This window comes from Phaethon aethereus (assembly GCF_964289735.1).
Source record: "Phaethon aethereus genome assembly, chromosome: 7".
In the NCBI taxonomy this organism is placed as follows: domain Eukaryota; kingdom Metazoa; phylum Chordata; class Aves; order Phaethontiformes; family Phaethontidae; genus Phaethon; species Phaethon aethereus.
In genome coordinates this window covers 13,799,453-13,822,530 of record NC_138583.1, presented here as the reverse complement: position 1 = coordinate 13,822,530, position 23,078 = coordinate 13,799,453, and the positions used below count along the sequence as shown (strand labels likewise).

The 23,078-nt window shown below is 37.3% G+C and overlaps 1 protein-coding gene across 1 annotated transcript in view; it reads left to right on the top strand.

Moving 5' to 3' along the window:
* RET (ret proto-oncogene) overlaps positions 1–22,804 on the top strand; it is a gene marked incomplete at its 3' end in the record, with an annotated part of 80,927 nt that extends 58,123 nt beyond the window's left edge. Inside the window, exons 10-20 of the mRNA XM_082002213.1 lie at positions 2,210–2,329; positions 3,868–4,124; positions 5,252–5,399; positions 7,723–7,830; positions 9,437–9,651; positions 9,760–9,882; positions 12,751–12,821; positions 16,800–16,937; positions 18,854–18,953; positions 20,599–20,746; positions 22,647–22,804. Coding sequence (XP_081858339.1) covers positions 2,210–2,329; positions 3,868–4,124; positions 5,252–5,399; positions 7,723–7,830; positions 9,437–9,651; positions 9,760–9,882; positions 12,751–12,821; positions 16,800–16,937; positions 18,854–18,953; positions 20,599–20,746; positions 22,647–22,804 — 1,586 coding nt within the window. The remainder of the gene's footprint in view (positions 1–2,209; positions 2,330–3,867; positions 4,125–5,251; positions 5,400–7,722; positions 7,831–9,436; positions 9,652–9,759; positions 9,883–12,750; positions 12,822–16,799; positions 16,938–18,853; positions 18,954–20,598; positions 20,747–22,646) is intronic.
* Positions 22,805–23,078: the final 274 nt, after the last annotated feature.

The following is a 23,078-nucleotide window of genomic DNA, read 5'->3' as shown; positions in this document are numbered from 1 at the left end:
CTAACACTATGAATATTACATTCAAGGACATTCGGCTGAAACAACTGGTGTTGTGGCTGTGCCTAACAAGCAGAGGCAGCCTAACTGCATTCTAAGCAAGAGACTTTCTTGTAGTAACTGCTTCAGGGCTGGTTGCAGTGTGTGAATCTGGCTAAAAATTTGTAAATGACTGGTATTTGTAGGTTCCTCTGAACTTTGGCTTTCTGATAACGGAAAAAAAAATACAGTGCTTAGGCTTCTACCTTGCTTTGTATGTCTTTGTTTTCAGCGGTAGTCAGACATCGTCTTTGGTTTTGTCCAACATCTAGTGTTTTTACTTTCTGAATTTCTGGAGTTTCTATATGGTGTGGGATAGGGCCACAGTTCTTCCTTTTTCCAAATGACCTAGTAGCAGGGAAAGCCTTTCTCGCCACAGAGCAATGGAAACAGGAGCATGTGAAACACCACACGATTCAAAACAATACTGATAACCCTTGTAATTTCCGTACCAGCAACGCATTGGTGAAAAATACATTTTTGGGTCTCTGGAATGCATATAGGGGAAGCTCCATGTTTCCAATGTACACCTGCAGTGAAAATGTACTCCGCCTTTCCCCGCTGTGTAAAAACCCTATGCCTTCAAACCCCTCACTCAAGAACAGGCTAGATGGGACCTGCTCATCCCCTACTTCACCCTTCTCCAGGTCCTCAAACATAGGCGGACATAGATAAATACATAGGATTTTTCTGAGGCTACTGGAAACTTTATTTCATCACCTCTTCACAACGGAGAAAGTTGGCTGGTCAGGGAATAATCCAGAATTTTTGGGAACACCAACACTTCTTCAAACAAGAGTCAGCACAGAGGACAGACTCAGCACAGTTTCTTCCAAAATGAACTAGCTGAGCTGCATACAGTTTAGTACCTGTGGCCTCTCTAGAAAGATGGTAAAAATCTATTTTGCTTAAATAATCAAGTCCCCATTTCACTTCTTCTAAAAAATGCTTGCCTTTATGTTGCCAAAAAATATCTTCTTCCTCAATTCATGTTGAATCCAAAGAAATGTAAAAGAAATGGTTATTGACTCTACTATCGACTTAGATGGGATGGAGGAAAATGAGTTGCAACAGAAAGACGACTATATTGAAAAAGAACTTGTTCATCTTTTGAATCCCTTTATGGTTTAGGCAGTTTTTCTGAAAGGCAGCTAAACTTGCGGAACTTGATTGGTTTCTGTCTATACAATGCTGTTTGTGATTAAAGGCAGTTTATAGATGAAAAATGTCACAACTAATGGTCATTTTTATAATATATGCAGAAAAAAGTTATATACTTGGAAATACAGTTGCAATCACTCTGCATGAAGAACTCCTTGAAATGAAGAGTAGTTCTGTATGAGATGCTGCACTTTTCTCCTAATACTAAGTAATGCCTTTTTAGATAATGAAAGATTCATTTTTTATCACTTACACTTGGCACTTACTCTCAGTGCTTTTGCTAGACTATCCTGCGGCATTTTACAGACGTGTTTAAGTATTGTTATCTCCACTTGACAATGGAACAAATGATATCTAGAACAGTATGCTGACTTTTCCAAGGTAGGAGGAAGTTGGCATCAGCATCAGGAACGGAACTTAAGTGTGTAGACCACTGGTCTATGCCACTGGACTGTACATCATCTCATGCATAAAAAACTACATAAGGCAACGGTAGAGAGAAACTAAAATAAGTAGACTAGATATTTCAGGGAGAATTTTAAAATGTAAGAACACCTCATTGATACAGAACCATAATGCTTTATGTGAGGTAACTGAGTCAGGACTGCCATGAGATGACCGTTTGAGTTAGATGTTTAGCATTAAATAATGTGATTCTATATAAGGTTTTAAGCACATATGAAATTAGGAAAGTATCCCAGCTATGCAATGCAAAGAGAACCATTCTATTTTTATTACAGATAAATTTTAATCCAGAATCTTCCATAATGAGAATAACTGCTAATCAAGGCTAATGTTCAAGCAGTCCAAGATCATCTCATTTCAGGATCTTGGAAATTTCAGAATTTAGAGTCTCCCGTAATTCTCGGGAATCCCAGTCTTTATCACTGCACTGTGCTACCCTGTCAAATTTCAGATGCATACTAAGACAAACCCTTCGAAAACTTTGAGCCTTATTTTTTTTTTCCTTTAACACATATAAGAATCTTAGCTTGTGTTTGTATTTGATTAGGTGGAAACATTATTGGTGGTCATGGGAAAGGCATTGGAAATCTTGGAATTAAGTCAGGACATGGGATTTGTTACTGCTTCCCCAGACAAAACTGTTATTGTGAGAAAGATGATATCAAGGGTAAGTAAGTCTAAACATTACCTGCTATTCTCCTATTAATCTTTTCCTCTGTTTGTATCTACCATCTGTACATATACAATGACTTAAACTTGTGGGTATGTTAATAAGCAATATCTTTTGGTCAGAGACTGGTAATATAAAATTAATTAAGGACTGGCACCTTGACTTCTACTGCGGAGCCTGAAAATCTCCAGAGGGGGGTTATTTCTATCCTTGGTTAAAGATTCTTTTTTTATCCATTACTCCATGACAAACAGGTTGGTCATCCTTTCATTTCCAGCAGCATTTGCGTTTCAGTGAGACTCACCTGATATTTGCAAAGACAGCTAGGAGAACTAGAATAACGACCTTTATTACTTGCAAGTAATTCTAGTCTCCTAATCACTTCTGAAAATCTCAGCTTCAGAATGTCAGAGATAGCCAGCACCCATTGTGTTAGGAGGAGGAGTGGATTACTGTTTTCATTGTCCTTTATTTAAGCAGAAAAGCTCTACACAGTTGTTTGAAAAAGATTGATGAGGATTAAATACTGTTTAGACTTTTTAAAAAAAAAAATTCTTATTATTATTGCTAATGATAAATATCACACAAAATATTTTAAAACTGAATTGTTTGGAATATATCTCAATTTACTCTTGAGTAAATTTTCAATAGGCATAAGAAGAGAAAGGGGAAGTATAAAGCTTCTGGCTTTTGCTTTTTTTGTTTCTAGAAAGATATTGTGCTGTTTCCATTTATTTCCGGGGTCCACGTTGCAGATGTAGCCAAGTTAACTATGTATCTGAAGTCAGGATTATCTGATGAACAACAGCACAAGGACTCTATTCTGGATATCCCAGTTACTTCAGGAAGCGACTCCCTAGGAATGCTGTCTAGGGGTACACAGACTTAAAGAAACTTAAGTTTCCAAAGTAAGACACTGAAAGTGCTTCTGCAAAAGGGGAGGTAGTTAAATAGGGAGGAAAAAATGCATATTGCTTTAGAAGCAGTCGCACCATTAGGCAACATTTTCAGAAATAATAATTTTGTTAAATACAAAGCAGAGATATTCTAAATTTCCTTATAATCTAAAAAGTTGAAGAGAAATATTTTTTAATGCCTAACGATTGACATAATGAATTAAATTTGCATTTGAAGAAGATTTTATTTAATGGGTTGAATAGCTCTAGCACAAACTGTTTTCCACAAGCAAAACTCAGTCATGTTTCTCCACAGAGATAAGTGGTAGCAGAAAATTAATATACGGTAGGCTGGGTTTTAAGACTGTCGGATGCAGCCTACGTCTATAAAGATAAGGCCTATGAGGTCAAGCTACCTATCCTTACATTTACACAGGTAGCTAGACAAACAGTTACCTGCTGGTGTCCAAAATAAAAAAGAATTAGTAGGTGCAGTGGGAATTAGTTATTAGGCTTTCCTCTAGGTGTTGAAATTATTTTGAGTTCTGTTTCTGTCACACACCTGTGTGTGTCATGTACTGCCAAATCGGAAGTAGGAGACAACAAGCAAAGTTCTAAGAAGCTCTTCTTGGTCCACAGAGCAACTATGTGATGATGTGTGCAAGACAGTGATAGCAGGGGCAGTGCTGCTGTCCTTCATCATCTCCGTGCTGCTTTCTTCCTATTTCATCCATCGGTACCACAAGAATTCTCCGAAGCCGCCTATTGCCTCTGCAGAAATGACGTTCCGGCGCCCAGCCCAGTCCTACCCCATCAGTTATTCTTCCACTAATGTCCGCCGGCCTTCTTTAGATTCCATGGAGAACCAGGTGTCTGTAGACACCTTTAAAATACCAGTAAGTCTGACGTCATTTTGCATGCTCTTTTTCTATGTCTTTCTTGTTTCTAAAGAAAGTTGTTTATGTGTGCAGAAAATGTTACAGAAATGCAATCTGTTCATAGAAATATCCAATTCAAATAACTTAAAGAGAAACCATGTGTACAGGCAGGGAACTGAAGGACTTAATGAGTAATTTGATTAATGATATATTTTTCTATTTTTGTTATGTTTTAATATAATGTATATCTGAAGCCTAATTTGAGCCAATGTTTTTTTCTAAATGTAACTCTACATTTGACAGTAGTGTAGTTTTACTTTGTCCAATTAAATTCTAATAATCAGTAGGTTTGTGGTCTCTGTGGTGGTGTGATAGAACCACAAGGGTAAGTTTAAAACAGAACAGGCTGTAGGTGTCAGCTGGAGTGTGAGTTTTACCCACATTTTAAGGATTTTTGCGTAGTCACACTATCATACCTTTAATTTATTTTTTTCTGTTTTGAATCGCATACTATCCAGGGTGCCTGCCAGCTGGTGCGTATTCATGGACCAACATGGCAGAGAAACACTGCCACTTTATATGACATATGTGGCAACATCAAATCTATTTGGATGTTCGATATTGAGGTCTTCACAGACCTTGTGCTCCGTTGGCTTTAATTTCTTGTCTGGTCTGTACATCTGTCATCATTTTGCAACTGTAAGGTTTAATAACACTAATTTCATAAGAGGAGGATTGTTGTCTCTGATGAACTTTTAAGGGAAAGCCTTATTCCGTGAATAAACCTCCTCTGTGAAGTCCAAGGTCACATATTCTTAGTTATTCTGAAAGCAACCCTGTATCACTTCATGTTTCAATTGTATCTGATTTCCCAGACCTGTAAATACGATCCATTATCCATAGACTACATGTAGAGCCTCTTGAAGTAGGTGATGTCAAGGTAATGGAAAACCACTTTCAAAATAGCTAGAATTCAGAAGCTTTTATAGGAATACTCTGATACTGATATAAAGAGCAACCAAACATTGCACACCGAAGTGTACTTATCCCTGAAGAATGGTCTCCTATTGAACAATAATGCTTTGGGTGTAGCTAGGCACATCTTTTCTTGCTTCATCTTATAGGGCTCCTTTTCTCTCCTGCAGGAAGATCCAAAGTGGGAATTTCCTCGGAAGAACCTGGTTCTAGGCAAGACTCTTGGAGAAGGAGAATTTGGAAAGGTCGTCAAGGCAACAGCATTCCGACTCAAGGGAAGAGCTGGCTATACCACGGTGGCAGTGAAAATGCTAAAAGGTACATTCCCATCTGTGTCTGAAATTATTTGAAAACTATTTTTTGTAACCTCTGAATGGATTTTAAGAGGGACTAGCATGAAAGTAAAAGGTCAGCTGAAGTCAACCATTGTCACAGCCTCCATTTTTTCCAGCATTCTGTTATATTCTGACAGATTGCTTAGTTTAGGAGCTGGCATCACATAGGTCCAAATACGTAATTTTAAAAGATTCTAATTCATGATGTGCAAGGAGCCCCTGACTTAACATAGCAAATGTATTACTTTTGTTTCGCATTGATGGAAATACTGCAAGGGCTTGTTAAAGGTTCCTGATTTTTTTTTTTCTCTACCCAGTTTTCTTTGACAAAGCTTTTAAAATAAAACGTTATAATAATGTCAAGAGACATAATAGACATATTAAGTTACTTTTCTGAGTGAGAATTCCATCTATTTTTATACTTTCTGGTCTGATTACGAGGAGTTCTGACAGACTGGCTTGAATAGCCCAGTGCTGTCTCCAGGTGTCTTCATTTTTCCCTAGGACTTTAAAGCTGGGGAAAACAAAGAATGCCTAGATAATGTTGAGATCATAACATGAGACCCTGAGCTCTTGTTCCTGTCTCTGTTCAGTAGTTTTTAGACCCAAATATATCTGCTTCTTTCCCATATAGAAAAAGAAATTGTACTGAAAAAAAATGCATGAAGAAATTGATTTTTTTTGTTTGGTCTCTGAAGTAGAAAGTCTCCAGTTATCACTGTACACTTCAGGTGGAAGCGGTTGTAATGCATGGCTATTGCCGCCTTTACTGTTACATATATATGAGTATAGATTTTGCATATCTAATGACTGAGCCTGGTTTCCAATAACGACTTCACTAGACATGCAATGATAGTGAAGGAGGTCAGTGGAAATGCTTAAACCAGTTCCTTCAGAAGTCCCTTTATTCACCACAGCCTGAAAGATGAAATAGGTACGAAAATTGTGTCCTCCTCTACTGTCTTGTGTGCTAATTCATATGTGCATGTAGTCCCTATGTATCAGGCACCTAGGAATGTATGAGACAAAGAGGGGAAATAACCTTCAGAAAGGCTTACGGATGCAAGAGGATTCCTTTTGCTGGACTGCTAGCTCTAGCTGAATGACCTCAACCACTCACTGCTGCTTATAAGTAAAAACATGTAATTGTAAGAAAATGTTACACTGATTACCGTTTCTATTATATGTCAAGTTGTTTTTAAAACAAAACAAAAAACCACATCAACTGCTGCTTGAGAGCAAAGATGCTGCATATCATCATTTTACTAAAGAAATAAATGCATTATCATTACCAGGGCAAACTATTAGCACATGTATTTTAAATGGATATGTAAATAAATCCTTTGGTGCTTACAGCCTTTATGGAAAAACATACAGTACAGCACCAAAGAGCAGAAGCTGAGCTTGTTTTTTATTAGCCTTATGTAAAGGTGACCACATACTTGTCAGCTACCCAGTAATAATACTCTGTAGGAACTATCCAGGGAGGTTCTGTGTGTCAGAGAGATTAAGAATGAGGTAGAAAAAGGGTTATCTCTGACCTATGTTGTCTTTATGACTAAAGATCTCCTTCAAGCCCCAGTGCGTTCAAAGAGGAAGTTTGTTAGAAGAATCCTGCAAAAACAAAGTGCTTGAAAGGGTAAGGAAGCCTCTAGGGGCTATATATTGTTATACGATTCCCCCTGACATCAGCAAAGTTTGCATACATGTCTTCCAGTAAAATCAATCTGAACTGTACATTTAGCTTCTGAACTCTAAACCTGGATGTGTGCTACACGTGTAAGCCAGTAGATTAGTGGATTTTTACTCCATCAGAAAATGTATTTAGGAGGAGGAGGGCTATATCATGGGAGTTAACTGAGCGAGTCTTTTTTGTTTGATCAACATAAAACTCTTGGCTTCTTTATGCTTTTAAAGCTTTGATTGCACTGATTCACGCTAAAAAGCTGCTTTAGAACACTAGGAAAGGTCTGTAATAATTTCATGGCATCTTCAAGACATTACAGGCTCTGGTCCTGTTTCTTGTCTGACCTACTCTTTCTGTAGTCACTTGCATTAGGGCAGACTGATGATTAGAGCAGGTTACCAAGCCAGAACAGCAGCAGTCCCATTCACCTGGTTCTGGTATGAATGACTGCAGGACAGTGGAGATGGGGGAATTTCTCTCCTGTGGGGAAGTACGGAGTTTGCCAACCTCTTGCTAATCCCAGGAGAAATGGCTGTGTTCTCATACTTCAGATGGTAGGTAGAGAACTCTTGAGTAATGCTTTCCTAACCACAACTGTGTGTTTGGACACTTTCTGCAGAAAATGCTTCCCAAAGTGAGCTGCGAGATCTGCTTTCAGAGTTCAACCTTTTGAAACAGGTGAACCATCCTCATGTCATCAAACTTTATGGAGCCTGCAGTCAAGACGGTAAATATTAGAAGCTCGTTAGTAAGATGAAAATGTCAAGCAAGGAAATAAAAAGCAGTTTGTTGATGGGTTTGTACCACTGCTTAATAACGGCTGAGCACCTTTTAATTTTGCTGCTGGCTGAAGAAATGAGGGACATATAAGAAAAGCAATGTTTGAAGGGAAGGGGAAATACTAATTCAGTGTAACTAAGTATTCTTCCTGTGGTTTTCTTCAATGCACAATTTGATTCTGAAGCTATTTTAAATTTAACCAATCTACTACCAATTCTCTTCCAATCAATATGTATTTTTTGTATTATGTTGATGCTAAGTAAGTGTTTGCAAATATGGGTTATATTTAAAGTTTAATGGAGTTTTCAATATTGTTATTATTCACAGGAAAACAATGCTTTGAGACCTGAGCCAGGGAGCCAGTTCTCCCTTTGGAAAAAAAAAAAAGGGCAAAACAAAACAGAGAAAAAAACACCCACAAAAAAACCCAACTGAACAAAAAAAGACAACTACAGATCCTTTTGTTAAAATATAGCTCGTTAGTTAGATTGATGCTCAGTTCTCCTCCTCCGTCACAAAACTGTTGTCTCCCTCTTGTGAAATATTTGCTAAAAGCAACAGTCATTGAAAGGTATATTTCAAGGAGGAAAATTTTCAGACACACATTATAAACTGCCAATGAAGCAAATTTTCACTGTTGTGCATAGGAATTGATCTGAATAATTTCTGTCCATGTTAAATGAAGTTGCACGGCAACATCCTCTTCCTTTTGCATCTTTAATTATGCAGCTGAAAATCACAGTATGCATGTTGCAACCTTGGGCAAAGGCCCGCCGCCTTTGCCCACCTGGTTCTGTTGCAAGTGGCACTTTCAGTTGTAGACAGAGAATATAATTCAGGACTGCGTCATCCCTGAGTCTTACTAAGGTAATGAACAGCGGGGCAGGATACACGTATTTTTTTCTTTTCAGTACAATGTATTTTTTCATCCCAAAGGAAGTGAATTATTTCTGAGTCACAGGCTTTTAATAAATACCAAGTTAATTCATTAGCGTATGGGGTGGGAGGGCTTTGATACAGCAGCCAGATGTATTTAGCATTAAAGCACTGAGTGTATATTATTCCTGTGGGTAATGGGGAGGAGAAACTAATGGATTGCAATGTCAGAATATTTCTAAGTGCTCTGAAAAGGCACCTTAAATACAACACTGAAATTAGCAGATGATTTGGGAGCGCAGTGTCACACACTCCAGAAAAGTATTTTGATTTTAGTTTTTCTTGTTCAAAGTTTGTCCAAGTTGAGCTCTTTCACAGATCTGATTTGTAAGAAGGTTGTCTCTTTTTTAGTTTCAAATTATTTAGATGAGGGAATCTAGGCAAGAGCTAGAATTCTGCTTTGATTTAGGCTGAAACTCCCTCAGTTTGCATAGAGGATGTAAGCTAAAAATACTCTACGATTCCATGACTGATTCGGTGCCTTTTACGTAAAGGCCAGAGGTGTCTGGAGCCTCTGTCTGTTCAAAACAATGTGTTGATTAGAAGACACTTATTTGAAAAAAATTAAAATGGTTATTTATTAGTTGTTTACTTATCTGTGTGTGTGTTTATTTCAGGCCCACTGTATTTAATTGTGGAATATGCTAAATACGGCTCCTTGCGCAGTTTTCTCAGGGAAAGTCGAAAAGTAGGACCAAGCTACGTGGGTAGTGACGGCAACAGAAATTCAAGTTATTTGGATAACCCTGATGAGAGAGCCTTAACAATGGGAGATCTGATATCGTTTGCATGGCAGATATCACGGGGAATGCAGTACCTTGCAGAAATGAAGGTAGGGCAGTGTAACAGTGATCTGAGCATGTCCTTGTGATAGAGGGACATGTCAGCAGTCAGTTCCTCCACAAGAAGCATAAACACTATTGTTGGTTTCTTCCAAAAGCTTGTCCATCGTGACTTAGCAGCCAGAAATGTATTGGTGGCAGAAGGGCGCAAAATGAAGATTTCTGATTTTGGCCTCTCCCGTGATGTATATGAAGAAGATTCGTATGTCAAGCGGAGCAAGGTACAGTGCATATTAAAGACAGTAGTGGGAATTATTACCTCATCAAGAGAATGAATTTATACTGCAGGACTTGAGCACAAAAGAAAAGGACAATAGCTATTTTTTATGAACTTAGAATAATTGTCTATTTTAAAGAAATAAAAATGAAGATAAAGCAAAATTATGAGCTTAATCAGTGGGACAGTAATATATATATATGTGTGTGTGTAAGAAAAAAAAAAAGTTTCATATTTAAGTCACCATTACCTTCTCCACCTCTTTCTGTTGACTCGTCAACAAAAGCAATTTATTTCTAATATGTAAAAGTTAATAAAAGAAGAGTCACTATGGTGATTAAGGTCTTGGAACATCTGACATGCAAGGAGAGGCTGATAAGAGCCGGGTTTGTTTAGCCTGGAGAAAAGAGGGCTCAGGGGGATCTTACTGATGTGTATAAATACCTGATGGGAGGGAATAAAGCTGACAGAGCCTGACTGTGTCCCAGTGACAGGGCAAGAGGCAATGGGCACTATTTTAAATAGGAGAAATGCCATTTAAAGAAAAGAAAAAACTTTTTTACTGTAACAGTAATTGAACACTGGAACAGGCTGCCCAGAGAATCTCCATCTCTGAGGATATTAAAAATCTGTCTGGAAATAATCTCAAGAAACCTGCTGAGGCTGCCCCTGCTCTGAGCAGAGGGGTGAGGTCCCTGCCCACCTCAGTGGTTCTGTGATCCTGTGAAAAGTTGCAAGTCAATACGTAAAGAGTAGGATGAGATCTGCTCATTTTTAAAAGCTATGTGCCAAATAGTCTGTAATAAATTATTTCTTAAGGCTAGAGAGTTCACCCAGGATGCTTTAAAACAGCATGTGTTTTGTTAATGCAAATACAGAAGAATGACACCTTTTTTCACTGCAGGAGCTTTTAGCTATTAACTTTTTTACAGGTAGAGGGCAGATCATTTTTAAAATGAGGTGGGCCCTCTTACTTATCCAGTTCCTCTTCCCACTGCTTGAAAACACAAACAAAACCCACCATAATTCTTCTCAGTCTCTTTTCCTATTTATAATCAAAAATATAAACAAAAAAATCCCAAGGAGTTGAAAAAAATTTAGACAATTTCTATAAAGATCCTAATTTCAGGAATTATCACATCTATGCAGAAGACTTGAAGCAAAGGCCTTCTCCAAATACTTCCAAATGTATGAAAGATATCAAATCTTAATCAAAATGGTACTTCACAGGTCGTGGTAGATTAGGAGCTCATGCTACCTGCCAGAGGTTATTTAAAGCAATTCTATTTTGCCTGCCACAGTAAATTATTGTCAGGTGCCTAGACACAGTTCTGTCTGCTCGCCGTGCTCACGGCAGGACTCAGCATGCTGCAACGCTTCACCCGTATGACTGTGCAAAGGAAATTTGATGGACAAGTTGTTGAGTCACATCACTGAAAAGAAACGTTTGAGCATAATAACTTAGAGACTACGAAGATAAGTTAAGGCTTATCATTTATTTATTCTTGTAAAAAACACTGTCAAATACAGCAAGTCAAATTCTGCTTCCTGCCTGTTTGCATCCACCCGTCACTGACATCTGCAGGACTTTTACAAGTCAATCCCAGGCCAGATTGTGATGTTCACTGACACTATTTTCTATTGACTCTTTCTAAGATGAGTAGTGTTGGTTCAGTTCCCTCTATGACTAAATATGAAAGAGTAGCCAACAGAATTTTTGGCATGTGAAAATTTTAGAGTTTTATTAAAAGATTTCCATAAATACTGTGAATTTTCAGTTTAGCTTTCCCTGTTTTTTTCAGGCCAGTTTGTGTGAATGTTTAAAAAAACTTTTTGGACAATATGATCACATGTAAAAGGGCTTTGCCATGTTCATTTAGCTATCTTCTGATGTATGTGTTTTACATTGATCTATACCAGTTGCTCTGTATTTTAAGTGTGACGCATTTACATAAAGGCAGTTTCATTCTATTTGTCAGGGTGTTGATGTACTGAATGGATATTTTCTCTTTGCTTCCGAGACACTCGTTGCCGTAGCATTCTTCAGAGCCTAACAAGCATCTGTCTGCTTGCATAGGGAAACAGGGAAAAGAAAAAATTGAGAGGAAGGAAGAAGGAGAAGTTTCAAATCCTACTGAAACAGTTGTTGCATATATGTATGAATTTCATGAGAACACGAAGTAAGGCGTATAAATGCTAGTGATATTGTGAAGGTTATGAAGCATCCTGGAAATTTTGCAAAGCTCGATTTTCATGAATATCTGGTGAAGATTTCTCAGATTTCATCAGTGACTTTCTGCCAGTGGAAAGTAGCAACTTTTAGATTCAATTTAGTAACCAATAACCAAATACGACTGCCCAGGTACAGTTCTGAAACCAAAGGTATCATAACAGCTGGGTGCTTCCATTTATGCATCATCCCTGATATAAATGAGATAGCTCTTCCTCATTAATCACCATTCCCCATCATTTTTGCATTTGCACATTTCCCAAAAGCCATGAGGAATGTTAGAAGACGGACATTCATGTCTGAAGAATATAACTCTTTGGATAAAGCTCTTTGTTAAGAGGATTAGAGTTGAGTTTATCTGACTTAAACTGGTGACCATCTGGAAAAAAAATACACCACTTTATTGTATATAATTAGATTACTGAAGTGGGTGGAATGAAATGAATGAGTGATTTTAAAAACTTGTACAATTGTTCTCCTCACTTTTTTTCTTCTGAAATGCCAAATCATTCAGCCCATTGGAAAATTATTAAGAGTATGGATAGATTATCTGTTACAGTTTTGAAGATAAATACCTTGGTTTTCCACTTGGAAACTTAATTTTCTGACCAGTAATTGCATTGTTGCTTTTTTCTCTGCTAGGGTCGGATACCTGTTAAATGGATGGCCATAGAGTCCCTATTCGATCATATCTATACAACACAAAGTGATGTGTAAGTGTACATTCTTGCATTCTTTATGGTTTATGGACTTGTTTATGGAAATGAGGGTGGAAGCACAACACGGTACATAGTAGCTGAAGCTGTTACTCTTACAAAGCGGCATGAAGAACAGAGCCTGGATGGCACTATCAGCTGGCAAAGATATGTAAGATTTTTGCTGTTGAATTTTATCTGAAGAAAAGCTTATCAGAGGTGTTTAGGTACATGATTCCTGTCGAGATCAACCAGGGTTGGATCTGTTCATGTGACATGGTTGCCTTTGAATACGTACACACAAATTATTAGTCTTTGCTAAAGATAATGATCATACCCCAACTTCCCAGTTCCTGTTCATCACTTGTCTGTCACACTTGCTGGCAGATGAGGAATAGGGTGGCCAGAAGAGAAGAATTTAACGCCAGACCTCACTTCTATTGAAATCAATGACAAAACTCCAATTAATTTTAATGACAGCCAGCTCAGATCTAGGCGAATAGTCCAGTTCCAGTGCCAAGATGCAAGTTCATTTGCATGATTAGGGAAACAGATCCTGAAGATGGATATGCTCCTTCCCCACCTGTGATGATTAGGTGGCAAAGCTATCACAGCTAAGCTGTTTTCACTGCTGATAAGGAAGGAGCCAGGCAGAGGAGCGTTTGGATACATTTTACTCAGGATCAGACATTTTAATTTCTTTCTCTCTGGAATGAATGATGCTTGTGACTAGTCGCCAGGCAGACACTGTAAAACAAAGTATTATTTATTTAGGAGAAAAACCTCTAAGGGACTGCAAAAGCAGCAGTGCTTATGCCTTATTTTCTGCTAGGTACCATTTTGATACTTTCCAAGTTTCCCTTGAAAGAGGATCTGACTATAGTAATGTTTTCATTAAACTCAAATGGAGTAAAACATACCAATCTCAATGACATTTCCCTTTGGAGGGAAAACACTTTGGTAATAGCAGTATGTGCAAATAGGAACCTTTTGATTTGTACTTCCAAAATTACTTACGTTCACCTTTTACTCTCCTCTCTGCAGGTCAGAGCAGTTTTAGTGAAATAAAATACTTTGCTTGCCTTAGAAATTCCTTACAAAAAGAATTCCAAAATATTTTCATTTACTTTTTTCTTTTCTTACTCCAAGTGAAACAAAGATTGGGGTAATTCTTGGGAGAAAGTCACTTTTACTTAGGTTTGCTTCAGGTTTTTTCCAAGTCTCTTTTTTTATCCTCCTCAGAGGATAAATGTTGTGCTGACCTTCTCAACAGTGACTTTTCCCAGAGAATTGTTAAAATTCCTTTAAAAAATTCTTAGCATATTTTTAATTTCTTAATTTTCTGCAAAATAGATTTGTCGCTATGGTTTGGGGCCAAAACAGATTGTGTTGTCATCTAACTGCCCGTTCTTTGATTGTTGGTTGATCTTCCAGATCTAATACTATTCCTCCCTGTTTGTTTTCCTGATGGGCTGCTTCTAAGCCCAGGAGCCCACCTCTTGTATGTGTGCTACAAGACCACGCAGAGACTGCCCAGCTGGTGTTAGGGAAGCTAGCTCTGAGCCTGGGTGCTGCACCCTGGTGCTGCGTAGCTTTACTGCTTCCCAGATCCGGTTTAGCATGTCCGTGTAAAGCCATGCTGATTTACCAGCTTTCTTGGAGAAGCATCAGGCATTCCTGACAGAGCACTACATTGGGCTTTGTGGGTTCACTTCAATGCAATGGCATAAAAGGTCTAAATATCTGCCACGCTTACACAGTGCCTTTGACTCACTAGTGAGGTTACCTTCACTATTCATTTCATTATACATGAAGTAATCTAAGTGTTAGATAGCAGCTCATAATTTAGACAAGTCCCTACAGAACAGTACTGACACATGGTGTTGGCAAAGCAAATCCTCTCCAGCACTAGGTTCCACGAATGCCATTCCAACAGCAGCAAACTGATCAGTGAAGCACTTTTTTTGCAGCATTGATTGTTATTTTAGATAATTACACTCACTGAAAATATTATTTTATGAGTATTCCTTTTTGTTTGTGGTGGTGTAATTATATTTTAGTTGAACATATATATTAATATACTCAATAACCCTTCCAATATGCTCTTTTTTTCTGATACTTTCTGTTTCTATTTCCCAGCCTCTTCCTTCTAAAGGCTTTTTATATAGTTAGTGGTTAGCAGTGCTTAATAGCAGTACCACTTGCCAGCATTCACAAAATCCCTTTTTGCTTCAGAGGTTGATGACATCAGTGGAAAGCTAGCCTACTGTCTTCCTCTTCACATATTTTTCTTTCCTGGCTTTTTCTGATCACATTTTTATTCCGCAATAAACATAGGACAGTAGGAAATTTTTCAACTCCCGTTTCTCCTCCCACAGTACTTAATTTGTATAATGATTTGAAAGCATTGCAGCATTCTACAGCATTCTGTTCTAATATGACCATTTACTAAACAACTTTAATCAAGAAATTATTAATCTGATCCCTCCTTCTGTATTCTTTAAAATTCCTCTTGAGCAGAAGAGATGGATTTTAAAAATAAAACACGCTATGCTACAAAGTTTATTTTAATTAGTCATGGACAGAATTATAACCTGATGGCAGAGCATAATTGGCTTCAAAAAGGGTATGGGGAGGTATATTAATAAAGTATATGAAGATGCTATAAATATTAATTAGCTTGGAAGAATGTGCAGACTGATTAAAAATTAATTCAATGAATGGCATCAGGGGGAAAAATGGCAGCATATCACTTAGGTCTGCGTGAGACTCACTTTGGCTTCTCTGCCTGTTTTTGGACAGAGGGGTTGGACTTTTGCGGTTATCATTGTTCTTTAAAATGTGAGAAGCACAGGTAGAATGTAGTCAGACAAGAGGTGAGGATGGTGGCTAACGCTTTGAGATGGAATTTTTAAAGGGAATTAGACACTGCTGTTTGGTTTGGCATTGGGTTTGTAACACTTCCTAAAATCTTGAAAGTGGAGTTTGCACAGAAATTACCCAATGATGAAAGCACAAATGCTAACACTTGTCATAAATTGTATGTAATTTTGCTTCCAGATGCATCCCTTTGAATATCCCCTTTGAGTGAAACAGTGTTGGCTGGTTTCCTTCATTTTGAACATCCAAATTTTGGCAGTTCTGTCAGTTGAGCAGATTCAAGAGGAATTTGTAGCTTCTTTGTGTCTCAAAAAAGCCTTCCACGAAGGAAAGAAAAACATTTTTGCCTCTCTTCTCCTTGCCTGCCCTCCAAAAATGGACTAATTTAATCTATCTAAATATTTCCAACCCATTGAGCAAGGTCTTTTTGTTTGAGCTCGTCAATAAAGTAGGTTTTTCTGTTCGTTTCACAAAACAGTTTCTTCTGTCTTCTGTTCTACGTTAAACTGTATTTTAGGCATTTGGCATTTCCAGAATAAATTCTTTCCTCTTCTTTCATCAACTGTAAGAAGAAAATTAAGTCCTGAATCACTGAAACGGCCCAACAGACCAGCTGAAATCAAAGATGTTGCTCATGATTGAAATAAACACATTGTGCATATAAAGAAACATAACCTCACAGTCAAGACAGCAGACCAGCCCCTTGGTAACTGGTTGAGCCAGCCTGTGTAAATTTAGACAATTACTTTTGAATAGGACTCTAAGGGCTAATTAGGGAGGTTAGACTCCTTCTGTAGTCAAAGGAAAAAGAGAGGCACCTCCAGGAACACTGTACAGAAGAGGAACAAGCCTTTGTGATTCTTTCTGCTGTCTAGACAAGATGGGCCTTTGCAGGATAGTTAGCTTTTGTCAATGGTTAAAAGAAAGTTATCCCTTATCTCTACTGTCTTGGTTGCTGATCTTTTTAACGAAGGGTATTTGGGAACAAGGATGGCCCTGCATGCATCTGTACAGCCCCTCTAGCTCAGCAATGTCTTGAATTTGGTCGGGTTCTCAAAATACTGGAAAGAGATTTGTTGGGTGAAAGCCACACTAAGATCATTTTCTCTTTTTCAGATGGTCATTTGGAGTTCTGCTATGGGAGATTGTAACTTTGGGAGGCAATCCTTACCCAGGTATTGCTCCTGAAAGACTCTTTAACCTCCTAAAAACAGGCTATAGAATGGAGAGACCAGAAAACTGCAGTGAAGAAATGTAAGTAGCTCTTGATCTGATTAGATTCATAAAACATCTCTTGAATAAATACATTTTTTAAAAAAGCTTTTAAATACTATCCTGTATATCTCAGAGGTATAATCAAAATATGTAGTGCTCAAAAGAATGTAATGAAATTAGCGAACAGTCAAGTGCAGGAAGAGAACTGCCAACAGAATGCTTGCAGCTACATCCAAAATATTTGCATAACACACTTGCCAAACAATTAAAAGAGTTTGATTATTCAAAACTTTTGAGGATGGGGGGAGGAGGAGAATTTCATAAAACACAGTGGTAGCTGAAGTATGCAGGAAAACGTTTCAGTACTTCTCTGCAAATGAGATAGATGTTCCATCCACAGTCGTTGTCTATTAGTCGTCCTGGCATTACATAGGAGAAAAGGATACCTCGACCCAGAAATCTATACCCTGGAAGACACAAATTTTCTGTGACTTGATAAGTCCATGGCAATTTCTTTTCTATTTGGAGACTTTCATATTTCATTGGCTGATTTATTAAAACACTCTCAATGTGAAATATCTTCTCGCTGTGGTTCTTCCATGGCATTTGGAGATGAGGCATGATTTTATGTTTAGCCTGCAAATCTGGTTATGGTCAGGGTTTTTTTAGAAAGTTACAAGGCTATAATCACTATGACATCTCTTTTGACTGATTTTCAGTATGAAGGATGCTTTGGCCACGTCCAGGCTGAGAAAATACATTATAAATAATTTAATTTTATTTTTTTAAGACCATGTACAGAGAAAAAACATTAAAGGTTTCTGAAGTTAGGGCAGGGTAGAAGTTTATAAATGTCACTGGCAAATATCCTCTAGCAAATACTTAAATTTTTTTTGTTTGTTTCATCCCAACAGGGAATAAGACTTCATTCCTCAAACATATGTTATATCATTGATAAATATAAGGTTAGGCAAGCTGACCGTGCCTGAATTTCTCTTTTTATTCAAGCCACACCGTGGTTTTCTGACTGGTTTAGATTTTTTCTGTTTTACTCAGAAATTTTCCTGACAGCTTTTCAGAGTCCACTTTAAGGACCATTTTTCTTAAATTGCATTCTCTGCTCTACCCAGTTGAATAAGAGAGAGATCATGGATGAGGGTAAAAAATGTAATGCTTTTCAATAGCTTGCTGTAGTTCTTGTAGCCAACTATTTCCACAACTAGAACACTTTTGTGACTAGATCACTTAGTCCTGAAAACACTTGAGATAGATAGAAAAATAACATGAGCGGCACAGGTTGCAGAGTTACATTTCCAGAGCTTGGACAATGTCTGTCTGAGAGTCACTCAACTATAAAACTTTAATTCTGCTCCCTTTCGTTTCTACGCTGTATGCTACAGAAGGGAGTTAAAGACAGAGTAAGAATAGACATAATCTAAGTAATCAAAAGAATGCTAGTTTGTGCAAATAGTCTTGGGTTACACTTCACTTTGAAGGAAAGTTTACAGAAACTTTTCAGAATTTAAACAGATGAAGAACAAAATTCTACTTTCTGATATAACTGCAGTGTTTCAGGTTGAGAGATACACATCAGTGATGATAACAAATATCTTTAAAGTCATATGCAAACAAAATCATTTAGAAACCTGGCATGCTGCCTCCATGAGGTGATCCTCTGAGAAAGTGAAAATAATGGAAGAAATCTAAGACTACAGTCCTTCAAGGACAGTCAAGTGCATCATCATTTAAACTCATAAAGACTCTTGAAAATAAAAACCCATTCTTGTGAATGTCAGTTGTTGATTCAGAGGAATGTTCAACAGAACACACAACAAAGACTGATGTACTTGTGTGTGGTCTTCATGCCACAGTTCAACTTCAGTACTGTGAATTATTTGGGCAGAAGCATGACCCACTTCTAACATTTTTTTTTTTCACCTTGCGGTGGGTCACAGGTACAACCTGATGTTGCGCTGTTGGAAGCAAGAACCCGATAAAAGACCAACATTTGCTGAGATCAGCAAGGAACTAGAGAAAATGATGGTGAAGAGTAGGGTAAGTGTGGGAAAGCATGAATTTTTGAAAGTTTTTTGTCATCATCTCAGTTTGAATATACAAAAATAATGATTTTTTTAAAAAAATGAAAATTTACTTTTGATCAAATTTTAAAGCATTTAAGTATCTAGTTTCTTCTAAATGCATCCAGCATTTTGAAAGCAGTACCACTTTATATAGTGGCTTTGGTGACTTAACCCTAAATGCAGATGAGTTATCCTTAATCTGTCTAGCTTCCTTAAATAATAAAAAAAAAATTTAAAATTTACTGTGAAAAGTTACTCCTAAATTGCACTCCTTAATAAATAACCCTAGGAAGCCTAGAACTAGAAGAATGCAGTATTTCCTTAAATCTTACTTAGTTACAGGACGATAGCAACAGAGATACTAAAGCTGTATGATTCCACCATTCTGAGTTACTTCAAAACTACTGTAAAGCTGTATAGACTTTCTTTGAATGAATAGATGCTGAAGTCTAAAAATAAGTCAAAGTTCCATATATTTATAAAATATATGCATACCTTATTGCACATAAACACATAATTTAAAAAAAAAAAATCTACTAGTTATGTGAAGGGGGCAGTTGCAAATGAAAACTAGAGGAAATACAGTGACCATTATCAGATTTGAGAATGTGATGGTGTTTACGTTGGGTGCAAAGAGAACTGATAAACAAATGGGAACAATTTTTTTCAGAATGAGAATGTAAAAATAAGTTCTAAATTAAAAATGGCAAAGGGAAAGGTCTAGGCTGTACATTAAATCACTGACTTGTCAACCACTTATGGCTGCTGAGAATCAGTATGCAAACAATCTACATGTGCAGTGACAGACTTGTAATACAGAGGCTGGCAAGTTTTCTGAAATTTTCATCATAATTAAACCCGAAACGAATCCAAAACAGAGCTCGACAAATTAGTCTTTTTTCTTCATGCCTTTCTGAATGAAAAATTCTGGAGATATTTCAATTTATAAAATTGGGTAATTTTACCTTCTTAAAGTTTAGTTTCAGTAAATTTCCAAAGGAAAGGCCATTTTCAAAGGAAAAAAAAATTTTAGATTGGTTGAAAATGCTTCACACTTGGTTTTTTGCATCAAAGCAATTCAGCAGCATAGATGAAAACCTATGAATTCTTATGGGTTGACCTAAGTATTTAGTTTTAGAACAGCAGCAGCAAAAGCCTTATTTGGCAATATTTACACAGATAATTTTATATGTGATTACGTAATAGCTGTTGTAAAATGATGACAAGATATGCGTACCTTCTCATTCAAGTGTGCCTATGTGCGTATATATATATATATATATATTTCAGGCACATGTATGTATCAGGCATTACAGAAACTGAATGTCAAACAAATCAGCACAGCCCTTTAATTTCTTGGTTAACTTACTGATGTGCAGAATTAAGGGAAGTATTAATATGTCTCTAGCATATCTAATGTTCTGGCGAATGAGATACTTCCAAAGGTGGTTGCAGAACGGGAGAGCCTACTCAGGTGCTAGAGGAACTATCAGAGGACAAATGCAGTGAGGTCTGTAGTTACTTGTTTTAAAGAAACCAGATGCACATTTAGCCTTTATACCCAACCAGTAACACTGCCACGTAGGTTAACCCCAGCTTTTTCTGTGTTCGCTTCTTAGGACTACTTAGATCTTGCGGCATCCACACCTTCCGATTCCTTACTTTATGATGATGGGCTCTCAGAAGAGGAGACACCACTCGTGGACTGTAATAATGCTCCCCTCCCTCGAACCCTCCCTTCCACATGGATTGAAAACAAACTCTATGGTAGAATTTCACATGCATTTACTAGATTCTAGCAACACCAAAAAAAATGATTTTTCTTCTGCACTGTTCTCAGACTCTGTAACCCCATTACAGTGTTTCTTGTCTGAATGAAGCCAATCAAAATTTGCTTGGAAGCTTTTTTTGGGTTTTTTGTTTGTTTTTTTCTTTTGGTAAATGTCAAAGTTTGCATCAGAATCATCCTTTAGTCATTTTGCAGCTGTGTTTAAAATAAACGTTTTTAAAAGGATGTGAAAATAAGTAAAATGACTAGATATCATACATTAAAAGAAAAAAAGATCAGGGAAGTATTCTCAGGGGAAATATAAAATGCTAACGAGTATCTAATTCAACTATCCTGTTGGGGGAGACTAGGAACATTTAAAGTATGTTAGATTCTGCACCTCTAATTTAAGCAATAGACTTTTTTTTAAAAATACTGCTTTTTTGCCATAGCTCAATGATAGGACCCATCTGTAACATTTTTCGTTTATCAAGATGGATTTCTAAATTTCAGCTGCTGTTAATGCATTCTGGATCCATAAGCTGAAATGTCTATTTAATGTATCATAGAATGAAACCAGAGTATTATATACAGAAGGTAGAAATACTGTATATAAGTATTATATACGGAATAAATCAACATGTAAAGTCCTTTGAAAATTGAATTAACAATGGGCATTTTGAAAATACACTCAGCTGTTTTCACGTCCTTTGATTTATTACGAAAATGTCAGTACTAAACCTTGATTGAATGATGTAGCAAGTGTTTTGAAAAAGAATATATGCTTTCATATTGTGATGGTGAGATGGACAGTAAAAATGGTTCTTGCCAAAACTCCTACATTTTGTCTCCTGATTAAATATTCTACATGTTTTTAGATATTTACTAACATCACAGATATTTTTTTTCATTCTTCAAGCAGTACGACTTTTGAAAAGTTGGATCTTTTAGCTTAAAAGTTGCCATTATTACATGGCTGTGGGTCTATTTTTGATCTATACCCTAGCTATAATTTTCTTTAATAGGTTCCCCCACCTCACGTTCACTTTGGGGCACTCAGTGGCCAGACTGTTAAAAGAATGCAGTAACAGGAAAAATTGCCACCAAGGTTGATGGCAGATGCTGAATGCTTAATAAGCAACAAAATCAGATTTCTGTTTTGAAAATCTTGACCCTGGTATGGTTCTCTGCTTGTACAGCTGGATCAACATGGTGCTAAGCACTCTGCTTCCATTTTGGTGATCACCTGTGCCTAAACTGAGAAGCAGTTACTGGACTCAATGCAAATAATTACAGGCCTGAAATACACGTTTAAATGCTGAATCAAGACAAGAGTGCTCAGGACTTTGTTGGACTTTACTCACTTGTGCTCCTTGGATTTCCTAAAATTAAGCAGGGGATCCCTGGTGAGGATGCGAGAGTGTCCCCAAAACCTCACTGAAGCCAAAGGAAAGGTGCCCATTTAAGTAAATGGAAATACTCTCAGTCATTGGAATGGACTTTGGAGCCTGTCCCAAATAGGTTTATTAATTCCTGGAGCACTTCCTGTACAGCAAGAACTTCCTCTTGCAAAGCAGTATATTGCTACACGATTGTTAAAAAAGAAAATTACGGCAAGTTGGAGGCTCATCAGAAGAAAAATTATTAGCTTTTTATTATGCACATCTGTGTGTGCGCACACAATTTTTTATCAAGTAAGCACTTTATTTTTTCAAGGTTTTTGCCTACATCTGAATTTGTGCTTCAGGGATTTTGAAACGTCATTTTTATGAATTGGTTTGGGACAAAAGCCAGTGGACTGGCTTAAAATATTGAAGGGAGTTTTGCCAAGGGCCTTACTGTCTGCACATGAAGTTATGGTTCTTCAGTGCAGAACGAATTATCTGTTTTCATTTTTAGGCATGTCATACCCGAACTGGCCTGAGGAGAGCCCCGTTCCACTCACAAGATTCGATGGCACTAACTCTGTGTTTTCAAGATATGCAAATGATAGTGTATATGCTAACTGGATGGTTTCACACTCAGCGGCAAAATTTATGGACAAGTTTGATAGCTAAAATTTTCTTTGTGAAAGGTAATGGACTCCTGAGGGGAACAAAGATGCAAAGAATGGAAAGTCCATTGGCTCGTTCTTTGTACAATCAACAACTAACTTTTAAATTGGCAAACCCTTTTATTGGTAGTTTCTAAAGTGTGTTATTCATGCGGAAGACTATAACTGGTGATTTCCCCTTTCAGAAAACATATCAAGCTGGATAAGAGTTGTAGTTCCAGTACTTCTTTCTAGATTGCCATTTTGCATACGGTTCCGTTTGGCAACTTCTTACTGCA